The following is a 13,815-nucleotide window of genomic DNA, read 5'->3' on the forward strand; positions in this document are numbered from 1 at the left end:
CACAATTTTGAAAATACAATTTGAGTGACATAATAACATTTTGTACCCGTCTGGAAAAAATCAGAAATTATTTTACTATGATATCATATGAATTCATTTTTTAGACGTGCGTTGCACGTGCATGCTTAGGCCCTGTTTGGAACCACAATAGATTATAATAATCTGAATTATGAAGATAGATTATATAATCTGGTTTATAAAAATAATCTAGGTGGGCATGTTTGGAGACCAGATTATATAAACTGTAATCCAGGTTTTATATTGTACAATGACATGCCTGTCCTCTGTTTTTTAGTTGTAAAGTTAGTAATCTAGGTGAACATGTTTGGAGGACGGTGACGGTGTCAGTAGGTAATTATCTCCAAGTTTTCAAGGATAATGGGTCATTAGTAATTCATAATCTGATTTTAGCTGGGGTAGAGTAGATTATGAGTTTTTAATAATCTAGCCATCTAGTTTTTATAAACTGTAATATAATATGTCCTGTTTGGAGACATAATAGATTATAAAACCAGATTATATAATTTGGATGGTTCCAAACAGGGCCTTACTAGTGTAGTATAATACCCAAACAAAATCCTTCATGAACCGAACAATTACTCATGGCTGCATGATTATCCAAACCCTTATTCGCAAGAAAAAAGGAGTTATCCTAACCTAAACTGATTAGCGGATTGTAACCAAAGTAGGATAAGATTTGATAACTAACCGGATCCTTCGGTCAAGCCAACCCCCCGCGGCCCTTTATAAGCCGTCCTTCTCTCGGCTCCCAAGTTCAAGTCAATCCAGCACCCTTCCTCCCGAGCTTGATCGGTTCATCCTTCGCGTTCTAGTTCGTTTATTCAATTCCAATGGCGCCTCTCGGTGATGTTGTTCCTCCCGCTGCCACGGCGGCCTCTGGCCTCGTCGTCTCCTTCGGTGAGATGCTGATCGACTTTGTGCCGGACGTGGCCGGCGTCTCCCTCGCCGAGTCCGGAGGCTTCGTCAAGGCGCCCGGAGGTGCGCCCGCCAATGTTGCATGCGCCATCTCTAAGCTTGGCGGCTCGTCCGCCTTCGTCGGCAAGGTACATACGCACGGATCAATCGCCGTCCCTGATAACATATGATGATTCTCCCTGTCCTAGTGTTGTTTGCCATCCCGGCGCGCGCATTTAGATCCGGTCTCTGGTAGGCTCAGACCCTGATGTGTTCCCGTCCGGATCTGATCATGCCGAAGGTTTGTGTCGCCATAGGTTAGGCGGCATCTGAAATTCTAATCGGATGACGATGTCTTCTTTTTTCGATCAGTTCGGCGACGACGAGTTCGGGCACATGCTGGTGGACATCCTGAAGCAGAACGACGTGAACGCCGAGGGCTGCCTCTTCGACCAGCACGCGCGCACCGCGCTGGCCTTCGTCACACTCAAGACCAACGGCGAGCGTGAGTTCATGTTCTACCGCAACCCGTCCGCCGACATGCTCCTCACGGAGGCGGAGCTCAACCTCGACCTCATCCGCCGTGCCCGCATCTTCCACTACGGCTCCATCTCGCTCATCACCGAGCCATGCCGCTCCGCCCACGTCGCCGCCATGCGTGCCGCCAAGTCTGCCGGCATCCTCTGCTCCTACGACCCCAACGTGCGCCTCCCGCTCTGGCCCTCCGCCCAGGCTGCCCGCGACGGCATCATGAGCATCTGGAAGGAGGCCGACTTCATCAAGGTGAGCGACGACGAGGTGGCCTTCCTCACCCAGGGCGACGCCTACGACGAGAAGAACGTCCTCTCCCTCTGGTTCGAGGGCCTCAAGCTGCTCGTCGTCACCGACGGCGAGAAGGGGTGCAGGTACTTCACCAAGGACTTCAAGGGATCCGTGGCTGGGTACGCCGTCAACACGGTTGATACCACTGGCGCCGGCGATGCCTTCGTTGGATCCCTTCTCCTCAATGTCGCCAAGGACGACTCCATCTTCTACGTAAGAAGATATATTATCAGATGCATGATTGAATTCCAGTATGATCGAGTGAGTGAGTATGTTGCTAATTATGAAGTTCTCTTTTGACTGAACAGAATGAGGCCAAGCTGAGGGAGGTGTTGCAATTCTCAAACGCTTGCGGAGCCATCTGCACCACCAAGAAGGGAGCCATTCCAGCGCTGCCCACCACCGCCACTGCCCTCGAGCTCATCGTCAAGGGCACCAACTAGATAGCGTCATCGATCTTGGCGTCACGATCGGTCGACGTCATGTCCGGGTTGAATCTTAATTAGGAGAGTTTAGGTGCATTTTTATTTTTACTAGGGACGATTTAAGTTTAGTTCGTTATTATGTGATCTCGTGTGCGCTTAATAAAAAGCAACATGTGGTGATTTGGTTGCTTCCGTTTGGTGGCTGTCTTTGTGTAAGGAGGCTATATATGGATTGTTGTAGCCTTCACCCCAAAAATTATCAGAGTCTTGAATGAATGGACATGTGCTCGCAAAAAGAAATACGTACTCCCTCCGTCCCAAAATTCTTCTCTTAAATTTGTTAGATATGTCACGTTTTAGTATTTAGATACATCTATATTTCTATACGAACCTAAGACAAGAATTTTGCGACGGAGGGAGTACATGGTTCTCGATCTCTTTTTTTTTTTGCCAGAATAGACGTGGTTTTCTTGTCGCAATGTTACATATAATTAATCTCGTTTGGTTGGCTTGAGTGGTTCTTTAATCGGATGCAATGTTGAGGAGAAGGCTTGCTCAAGTTTATCTAGCTTGCTCAAGTTTTCTCCATATCAGTAATGATTTTATTCCTCTTGACGGTCGAATCAGGCTTGTTGAAATCCATAATTGACGACCGGCGAGTATATACTTCTAACTCGTCTAAAGCATAAAGGAAGAACAAGCCTGATGCCGAATCGCGTACATAGCTCGAACCATGCATTCTGATGCCGAATCAAAACGAGGCAACTCTAAACTCTGTTTCCTCCATTTTGATCTAACCATACGGTATAACGGTAAGGTAACTTGCTATAGTACAAGATACAAGGTGTACAGATCCCATCTTATCATTGCACAAGATCCAACCAACTCGCTAGCGCGCCTTGGCACCAAAGAAACCAAATCACTGGCGCGCCTTGGCACCAAAGAAATGATCTTGCAGTTTGTTAGTAGGATCTTCTTACCTTTTTTGCTTGTTTGCATCCATTCGTCTCATATATATGTTCCATGAAATCAATCTTCTTACATAACCAGCCCGAGACACACGCCACCGCAGTCGTCGTCCTCATCAACCAAGGCCAATGGAGCCACTGGGAAGCAGCGGAACGACAAAGCACGATCTGTAGTAGGCTAGTCGCCAATGTGCTGTTGCAAAACCTCACCAACTCAGCATGGATGTACCTCCGGTAGCGTTCCGGGTGGGGATGAGCCTCTACAACCAACAACTTCAGCGGCGGCTGGGCCGGTCCCGTCCATCAACAGGTTGGTTCGCGTGTTGGAGTACATGAGCCCCATCTGTAAGGCTACTGATTGTTGTAGCCTGCTTCATCCAAAAATTTATTAGAGCCTTGAATGAATGTACGTGTGTTCGGAAAAGGAAAAATACCGTGTTGCTGGCTTGAGTTTCTACGTGGTTTTCTCATCTGATGATGCGCAGTCTTACTTATGGTAAAATCTTGTTCTGCTGCCGTGAGTGGTTTTCTAGTCGGATGCCATATTTACTTATCTCTTACTCTCAGTTTTCACCATCACTAATGATTTTATCCCTCTTGGTGGCCTCATCAGTTATAACTCTCTTTTTCTCTAAGTCAAAATAAAAATCTACAATACTTTTGCCACAATTTTTTTTCTATAATACACTTGAAAACAAAATTCAAATTTAACATTTTTCTGAATTAAGGTCCAGTCCTTTTTGTTTACCGAAAGTTTAATTCGATGATTGTAGTAACAAGGTAACTTGCTATACAAGATACAAGATATACAAATCCCTCTTATCATTCTACAAGATCCAACCAAATCACTGTATAAAACCTAGAGTCAATGACATTCTCCGGATTTATGAGGACTGCTCAGGTCCGGCTGTGAACCAAGAAAAAAGTTCATTCTTGTTCAGTGCAAATACAGGTCAGCCCTTAAAAGGGACATTAAAATCTGCTCTTGGGATTCCGGTGGAAGCGTTTTCAGAACGCTACCTGGAGCTACCTACTGCAATTGGAAGAATCACCAACGGCACATTATCTCTTATTATTGAGCGGGTGCATGGCAAAATATGTGGTTGGTCGGTGAGGAACCTAGCCTGTGCGGGACGGAAGGTTTTGCTGAAATCTGTTGCCGAGGCTATACCGACATACATTATGAGTTGTTTCTTATTGACAAAATAAGTTTGCAAAAAATCACCTCACCAATGGCCAAATATTGGTGGGGCAATTCTATTTACAAGAGAGCACTTCATTGTCTATCGTGGAAGAAATTGACCGAGTCGAAGATCAAAGGAGGGATGGGTTTTAGGGACCCTGAACTATTTAATCTTGCCATGTTAGGCAAACAGGACTGGCAGTTGTTGACACACCCCAACAGTTTATGTGCGCGTGTACTGAAGGGAAAGTACTACCCATATACTGATTTTCTGCATGCAACGATCCCCAGTCGAGCATCATCTACCTGGAGAGCGTTCGTGGCGGGCAGAAAAGCTTTGGATAATGCACTTATTCACAGAATTGAAGACGGCTCCTCTGTTTCTATATGGACAGACCAGTGGATCCAAAATACAGCAACGTTGAAACCCATGGGCCGGATTGGTAACGCACCTTTGGAAAGGGTTTCAGATTTGGTTGATGCTTATACAGGAAGTTGGGATGTGGATCTGGTCCGACAAAACTTTCTTCACCCGGATGCGGAGGCGATTTTGAATATACCTTTGAATCCGGCTGGGGATGATGATACTTTGGCATGGGCTCTGGAAAAGTTGGGTCATTATACTGTTAAATCGGCGTATCGTCCTCTCGCGACTCGCAATGGGCTTAGTACTCTAGAGGAAGGGATGATCACGGACACTTCATCTTCAAACAAACAGTTATGGAACTATGGAAACTACATGTTGTACCAAAGGTTTGAGTGTTCTGGTTGGAGGGTTCTTCATGGCATCCTACCAGACTCAATGACCCTGAAGTATCGTCATATTAAACCAATTGGTGGGTGTGACATATGTCAGGCCATGGATGATACTCTTATGCATGCGCTCATCTCTTGTACACATGCTAAGAAGTTTTGGATTGCCGCCAAAGACCGGTTCGTGCTGAATCTACCTAGGCTCCGACCACACACTTGGGCGCGTGACATTTTGCTGGACCAGCAATTCTCTGCAGATGCTATTAGATGCAAGATCATAATTATCATGCATGCCATTTGGTCTTCTCGTAGTATATGGACTCATGATAAAGATGGGTATGACCCGGTTCTGGCCATCAAATGGGTGCATGAAACCCTAGCACTCCTCAAGCTTCCGACACGGCGAGTAAGTTCTACTTCAGCACAATCCTGGGATTCACCGGAGGTGGGATGGATCACTATCAATGCCGATGGATCGGTGTTTCCAGATGCTCCCTCAGCGGGAGCAGGAGGAGTAGCTCACTCGCACCTGGCATTCTTGGCAGCCTGGTGCAAGCCACTACCGGGAGTTTCAAATCCTTTTGTCTCTGAACTGCTGGCGTTATGGGAGGGAGTGATTTTTCTCAGCTGTGGAGATACTCACATGTGATAATACAAGTTGATTGCTTCGAGTTGATCGACCTTTGGAATTCGCACATCACCACAAAATCAATTGTGACGTCTATCTTAAGAGAATTAGGGGCTATTATACCTAGTTTTGTTTCCTTTTCCTCGGCATGTTAGTAGGGAACTTAATGTTTCGGCTCACGAGTGTGCCCAATGTGCGTGCTCACTAGATGGGACGGAAAGCTGGCTAGACCACAGCCCCGATTTCCTTATCAGTTGCCTACGGTCTGGTTGTAACCGGTTACTGCTTCGTTGAATAAAGCTTCGAATTCATTGAAAAAGACAAAAACATGTGTGTGCCTTGGCACGAAAGAAATGATCTTGCACAGTTTGCTAGTAGGAGATCTTTTCTTAACTTTTTCTTTTCTTTTGCATCCATTCATCCCAAGCGTTCCATGAAATCAATCCTCTCTACATAACCGGCCCGAGACACACACACCACCGCAGTTGTTGATGTTCACTGATTCCGTTGGATGCATGCATGTTGTGGTATTAGGTGCTTAGTTGAATTGAAAGGTTGTTAGAGCATCTACAACACTAACATGCAAATCCGGTCCTTCAAACACCCGCGGATGTATCCGGACGCGTCCATGGACACTAGCCGCTCACGCCTTAAATAATGTATTTTATAACCGGATATCTTAAATTAAAAACCTCAAATTCATATTATTACTTGTAATCGGCGGCATAACTATTTTTTCCTAAGTCAAAAGAAAATTCTATATTTTACTAGAAACAAAAATAAAATTCAAAACAAACATTTTGCTGAATTAAGGTCCAGTCTCTTTTTTTGCCAAAAATTTAATTCGATGTAGTAATACAGTAACTTGCTATACAAGGTACAACACGTATAAATCACATCTTATCATTCTACAAGATCAAACCAAATTATGGCCGTGCCTTGGCACCAATGATGGAAATTAAACCACCTTCAACATCTTCTCATGCTAGCATGTAAGATTCTGACAAGGGCATCCGTTGGAACTTTCATCCCGATGAGGTGTGTGTTCTCTGCTAAAAGTATAGGGGTCCAACTGTGACCTAACACGGTACAACAGCACAAGATCATGGTGTTCAGTGGGCATCTTCTCATGCCCGCTTCTCTGATGCGTGACAAGCTCAAATGTTGGATTTTGTTCAACACTTTCCCTTCTAATTTGCTGGGTACAACAGCAGCAGAATCATGGTGGTCACTTGGTACTTAACAACAAGACCATACCTTTTACGGAGCTCATCCGCGTGCTTGATAGGGGCGTTGAATTTTTTCGTGGGCTTGGGTTTTGGGCAATGTTTTAAATAGCGGGCTATGACAAATAACGGCGGGCCTCTAAATCAGCTATAGCGGAGCTAAAACGGGCTATAGCGTCCTATTTATACGTGATACCATTTAGCGGCACCATGATAAAAAGGTATAGCAAGGCTATAGAGGGACTATAGCCGGCTATTTAAAACTATGGTTTTGGGTCATAGCTCTGCGGTTCTTCGTCGAGCACTTCGCCAGAGCTCCGAGGTGTGTTATACGTCGCTTTGGTTCTTCACCAAGCTCTCCATCGGCTCCTTGCTCCTCCACCCGTCGGAAATCTCCCGGTGCAGCTTATTCTTAGCCACAAAGTATTCCAGCATCGGGCATGTGATTATAGCCTGGCCTAGCTAAGGCCCCCCCCCCACACACACACCCCCACACCCACACACCCACACACACAGACGCACACACGCACACACACGAAACGTCACATCTAATCAGAAGAAACAATAATGTGCCCAGGGCCGGTCCATACATATTCGGGGCCCTGGGGAGAGACGACAAAATGAGGTCTTTGTATACAAATAAAAATTAAGAATATATTATATTTCTAAAGCAATTTTGTACATAGCATAGATTGATGGTCGAGAGAACTACATCATAATAGTATGGAAATAATATAGTTCTACAAAAGAGCTTCTTTTAAGTTGCACAAAAAGACTATCATCTTGCTCTTCTAAGTATGAAACCATAGTCAAAACTGATAGCAACTTGAACCATTTATGTTTTTTTCACTTTATTTTCTCATAGATAAACATTTCTTAGAACACATGTCACCAAATAATTGCAGAAAAACTGTTAATACAAGGAACAAAAGCATTTGGGTATGGGCATATGGCTTGATGTCGAATTGTCGATGTAGTTTCCCTGGATCCAATGAAGATTCGCAGGCCAACAAAAGAGTAGAAACTAGGAAGAGAAAAATTGAAGATGTCAGGTGGAGCAATCAGAAGCGAAGAGGCGGGTTGTTTAACAGCGAATGAAAATAATACTTGATTAGGCTAAGGAGGGAGACTACCATCTCTGATGTGATGATGCTTCAAACGTCTATTGATGGGGAACACCGGGGATGCTATAAGAAGTGATTGGGGAAGGGAATAGCACCATCGGTCTCCATTAGTGGATGCACGGGAGCACCATCTCGAATTTGGAAGTGAACAGGAGCGACTACGCTGTTCTTCAGGATTGAAGAATTTGGGGGAGGAGCCGAAGAGGCAAGATTTTTTAGGAGTCGAGGAGGCGAGATGACCGTAGGAGATCGATGGAGTGCTGCAGCAGCATAGTGAACTAGGGAACGATTCTTTCGGTCCGGAAAAGCTAGCTACGTTGTGGGTTTGGGCCTTTTTTCTTCCTCCTATTTTTCTGGATCTAAATAAAAAATATACTAATACATATATGTAATACTACCTGGGACGGGGCCCCTCCCTCCCAGGGGCCTAGGACAGTCGCCGCGTTGCCCCTGCCTATGGGCCGGCCCTGAATGTGTCTCAAGGCGGTAATTAACCTACCTCCACTTGATTACGCGCTAAGCGCATGGAAAAAGAACGAAATTAACATCACATAGCTAGGGCGTGTCGCCTCACAAATTACTTGCATAAAAGGGGCGCCAGTTTGAAGGAGAAAAGGTTTACGTCCCTTGTCTTCCTCCTTGAGCAATCATGCCTCCTTTAATTTCCCATGCAGTTGTACGCCAAGCCAGAGATCGAACTCATCGTCCTCCAGGGCCATGTGCCGACGCGGTCTTCTGCAATGGCCTAGCCAAGCATACCTTTATAGAAACACACTATATACTGGATTGTTATGATCAACGGCAGGGACGAAGCTAGATAGAATGTGTAATGGGGTCATCTCTATGACAGTGGGGTCATGTTCTATAGATATACAGTGATTAATACTTAGTTAATGAAAGTTTTACTAGTTTCATTGAGGTCAATTGACCCCACTGCTAACAAGGCAGCTCCGTCCCTGATCAACGGTGGCTTGAGCAACACCGTAACCGAGCACCGCCTTACGAAGATCTTCAACCGAGCCGTCATCTCCTTCTTCAACCGTACTAGCTCTCCAAGACCTCTAAAATTCCCCAACAAGGCGCCCTGAACAGCACCTCCCGCTCTTGGCACCGTGGGGGCTTTGCCTAGCAACACATGTTGGAACTAATCTTGTTATTAATAGTATGTATGGATATGTTAGTCGATTGGCTTTATACGCTACGGAGCCGGAGCAGCCTATGGAGTCGCTTGATAGATCAAGCAAAGGAGGGATGATCTGGAGCAATTAGGGGTGACTTGGTACTGGACATGTCCATCTAGAGGATCTGTAGATTTGATTGTTACTTATTCCAGTGTGTGGGTAGCCAATGTATGGCTTGGCCGGGTGACTTGCATGCAGGCCAACCTAATATCCTCCTTGATGACTTGAATAGATTTTTAAAACTGGGACCTAGCCGAGTGCAAGCAGGCAAAGAGGGGCTTACCCTGCATGTATTTGGCCTCAATCAGCTGTAGCCACAAACCCCCATCTCCTCGCAGGATCCACCACACCCAACGAAGCATGAGGGCAACGTTCATACGTCGAGATGCAGGGATGTCCAACCCTCCTCGGTCCTTCGGCAGGCAGATTTCGACCCACTTCACCATGTGGTATTTGGGTCGACCATCCCCTGCCTGCCAGAAGAACCTAGCCAGCTCCTTGTCAAAGGCGCTATGCACACCTTCGGAAAAGATGTACATCAATTACTGCTCTGCTGGAACGGTGGAAAAGAAAACTCTCCCCGAGGCCTCCCGCGTCGCCCTCCCCGAACGAGGCGACCAGGGCGGCTCCCCAATCCGTCCCCTCCCTGCGAGCCGCCGCCGCCCTTCCCCCTCGCCGCTGCCGCCGGCGGGCGCGGCCGGGCGTTGCCCGCACGGCGCCCCGCAGTCCGGCGGTGGCGGCCCCCCTTCTTCCCCCGTCGCTGGATCTCGGCTCGGGCATGCGGTCCTGGCGGCGGAGCCCTTCAGCCGGTGGCGCCCCGGCGCGGATCTGGACGGTGGCGGTGCGGAGGCTTTGCCCTTGGCGGCGGTTATGGCCCATGGCCTGCGGCGGCCGGCGGCGCCCGATTGGCTTAGATCTAGGCCCTAAGGGCCCGATCTGGGTCGGGGTGGGCCTGCTGGGGGCTGCGGTGGGTTGTTCTTCGGTGGCTTTGGCGAGCTCCTCACGACAGGGACGGCGGCTGTTGTGCCGCGACTGCTGCAGCCTGGCGGTGGAGCTTCACATGCCCGTTCTGGGCTCGGCTGGACATTTGGTCTGGTGTGCCTCTACTGCTATGTCCGGTCTGCTACCGCCTATGCCGGTGGAGGTTGTTCCCTTCCTTGTGGTTGTGGTGCTGTCGGTCCTTGTTTACGGGTGTCTCGTTTGAATCCGACCGGCCTCGCTTCGTTGGCCGTGGTGAGCCGACGGCAGTGTCCTCGTGACTGTGTTGCTGCATGTTGGTGGGCGGCGGGTGTGGTGGAGCCGAAGGTTGGTCCTGGGTGGCGGGTGCGAGGGGTCGGGAGAAATCCCTATCGGGTCTTGCCGGCACCAACGCGGTGACGCTTGCGGGCGCCGCCATCCTTCTTGAAGGGCGTCGAGTGACCCTCTCACCCCCCACCCTCCGTGTACCGGGAGAAATCCTAGGATTCGTCCGGGCAGTAGCGTCGACATCGTCGCATTCCTTCTTGAAGGTGGTGCTTGGTACACGACAACTCGATGGCTTTGGAGCATGGTGGTTATCTTCGGTGGGCACAGCGGTCGCCGGGAGGCATAGCTTTCGTTGATCCGGCGTTGTTGGCATTTTTTCTCTTATTTTCTCTCGTATTTTCTTTGGGCGTGCTTGTGCTGTCCCCCTAGCGTTGATCGGGATGTTGTATCTGGTGGTTGCTATATCCATATAGCGGGACGAAAGCCTATTTCGGATGACACGTGAGCTCCGGTCTTTCCGCCCCCCCCCCCCGCTCCCCCGCTCCCTAGGGTTCACCCCCCCCCCCCCCGCCGCTGGCCTTCCTAGGGCCCCCGCCGCTGCCGGCTGTCCCCGCACCCCTCCCCCTCCCGGATCCGCCCCGTGCCATCTCCCCGGGAGGTGGCCGGGGCGGCGCGAGCCCCTCCCCTCTTCGTCCTCCCTCCGTTCCCCTTCCCTCCCTGCCGCCGCCGACGGTCGCCCCCGGCGCTTGGTCGGGTGGTGTTGGCGGCGGTGGGACTACATGTCCCCGTGCGCGCGGCTCCCTGCCCGGGGCATGGGGGCGGCGACCCGGCAGCAGTGGCCGGTGACGCGCGAGGTGGTGGTGTTGCCCCTTGACGATGAGACGGCGTGGTGACGCAGGTTGGCCGGTGGCGCGCCCCCAGCCCAGATCTGGGCCCTGTGGGCCCCATCTGGGTCCTAGCGGGCCGGCTCCCGGCGTGGCTTCATCGTCGTCTGTGTGGTGAGGAGGAGGAGCAGCTAGGACGAGGGGCGGCGACGCCGATGACGCGTCTGTTGCAGCGCGATGGCGGGAGCTTTACGGGCGTGGAGAGCTCGGTTGGGCCTGTGGGCCCACGGACCTGCTATGCTCCTAATATTTTGCTCGGTTGGCTACCGTCGTTGATGGTGGAGGTTGTACCCTCCCGCGTGCCGACGGTGTTGTGCCCCCTACTCCCGGCTCCTATTCCCCATTGTGCAGGCCTCACTTCATGGTGCCGTGGTGAGACGGCGTGGAGGCTTCATGACCGCGGTGGCGCAAGTGTTGGGGAACGTCGCATGGGAAACAAAAATTTTCCTACGCGCACGAAGACCTATCATGGTGATGTCCATCTACGAGAGGGGATGAGTGATTTACGTACCCTTGTAGACCGTACAGCAGAAGCGTTAGAGAACGCGGTTGATGTAGTGGAACGTCCTCACGTCCCTCGATCCGCCCCGCGAACAATCCCGCGATCAGTCCCACGATCTAGTACCGAACGGACGGCACCTCCGCGTTCAGCACACGTACAGCTCGACGATGATCTCGGCCTTCTTGGTCCAGCAAGAGAGACGGAGAGGTAGAAGAGTTCTCCGGCAGCGTGACGGCGCTCCGAAGGTTGGTGATGACCTTGTCTCAGCAGGGCTCTGCCCGAGCTCTGCAGAAACGCGATCTAGAGGAAAAACCGTGGAGGTATGTGGTCGGGCTGCCGTGGAAAAGTCGTCTCAAATCAGCCCTAAAACCTCCGTATATATAGGTGGGAGGGAGGGGGCCTTGCCTTGGGGCTCAAGGAGCCCCAAGGGGGTCGGCCGAGTCCAAGGGGGAGGACTCTCCCCCCCAAACCGAGTTGGACTTGGTTTGGTGGGAGGGAGTCCCCCTTCCTTCCCACCTCCTCCTTTTTTTTTCTTTCTCTCTTGATTTTCTTCTCCTTGGCGCATAGGGCACTTGTGGGCTGTCCCACCAGCCCACTAAGGGCTGGTGTGTCTCCCCCAAGGTCTATGGGCTTCCCCGGGGTGGGTTACCCCCCCCCCCCCCGGTGAACTCCCGGAACCCATTCGTCATTCCCGGTACATTCCCGGTAACTCCGAAAACCTTCCGGTAATCAAATGAGGTCATCCTATATATCAATCTTCGTTTCCGGACCATTCCGGAAATCCTCGTGACGTCCGTGATCTCATCCGGGACTCCGAACAACATTCGGTAACCAACCATATAACTCAAATACGCATAAAACAACGTCGAACCTTAAGTGTGCAGACCCTGCAGGTTCGAGAACTATGTAGACATGACCCGAGAGACTCCTCGGTCAATATCCAATAGCGGGACCTGGATGCCCATATTGGATCCTACATATTCTACGAAGATCTTATCGTTTGAACCTCAGTGCCAAGGATTCGTATAATCCCGTATGTCATTCCCTTTGTCCTTCGGTATGTTACTTGCCCGAGATTCGATCGTCAGTATCCGCATACCTATTTCAATCTCGTTTACCGGCAAGTCTCTTTACTCGTTCCGCAATACAAGATCCCGCAACTTACACTAAGTTACATTGCTTGCAAGGCTTGTGTGTGATGTTGTATTACCGAGTGGGCCCCGAGATACCTCTCCGTCACACGGAGTGACAAATCCCAGTCTTGATCCATACTAACTCAACTAACACCTTCGGAGATACCTGTAGAGCATCTCTATAGTCACCCAGTTACGTTGCGACGTTTGATACACACAAAGCATTCCTCCGGTGTCAGTGAGTTATATGATCTCATGGTCATAGGAATAAATACTTGACACGCAGAAAACAGTAGCAACAAAATGACACGATCAACATGCTACGTCTATTAGTTTGGGTCTAGTCCATCACGTGATTCTCCCAATGACGTGATCTAGTTATCAAGCAACAACACCTTGTTCATAATCAGAAGACACTGACTATCATCGATCAACTGGCTAGCCAACTAGAGGCATGCTAGGGACGGTGTTTTGTCTATGTATCCACACATGTAAAAGAGTCTTCATTCAATACAATTATAGGATGGATAATAAACTATTATCTTGATATAGGAATTATAATAATAACTATATTTATTATTGCCTCTAGGGCATAATTCCAATAGTCTCCCACTTGCACTAGAGTCAATAATCCAGCCCTCACATCACCATGTGAATTACAATGTAATAAATCTAACACCCATACAGTTCTGGTGTCGATCATGTTTTGGCCGTGGAAGAGGTTTAGTCAGCGGGTCTGCTACATTCAGATCCGTGTGCACTTTGCATATATTTACGTCCTCTTCCTCGACGTAGTCGCGGATGAGGTTGAAGCGTCGTTTGATGT

At 49.3% G+C, this 13,815-nt stretch overlaps 1 protein-coding gene across 1 annotated transcript; it reads left to right on the forward strand.

Annotated features, from left to right (window-relative positions):
* The first annotated feature begins 777 nt into the window (after nucleotides 1-777).
* LOC123399270 (fructokinase-2-like) lies at nucleotides 778-2,387 on the forward strand. The gene is made up of 3 exons (XM_045093691.1): nucleotides 778-1,064; nucleotides 1,288-1,950; nucleotides 2,046-2,387. Exons 1-3 carry the CDS (start codon nucleotides 852-854, stop codon nucleotides 2,178-2,180), a joined length of 1,011 nt encoding a protein of 336 aa, XP_044949626.1. The 5' UTR covers nucleotides 778-851; the 3' UTR covers nucleotides 2,181-2,387.
* The last annotated feature ends 11,428 nt before the right edge of the window (nucleotides 2,388-13,815 follow it).

This window comes from Hordeum vulgare, chromosome 5H, assembly GCF_904849725.1.
Source record: "Hordeum vulgare subsp. vulgare chromosome 5H, MorexV3_pseudomolecules_assembly, whole genome shotgun sequence".
Classification (NCBI taxonomy): Eukaryota; Viridiplantae; Streptophyta; class Magnoliopsida; order Poales; family Poaceae; genus Hordeum; species Hordeum vulgare.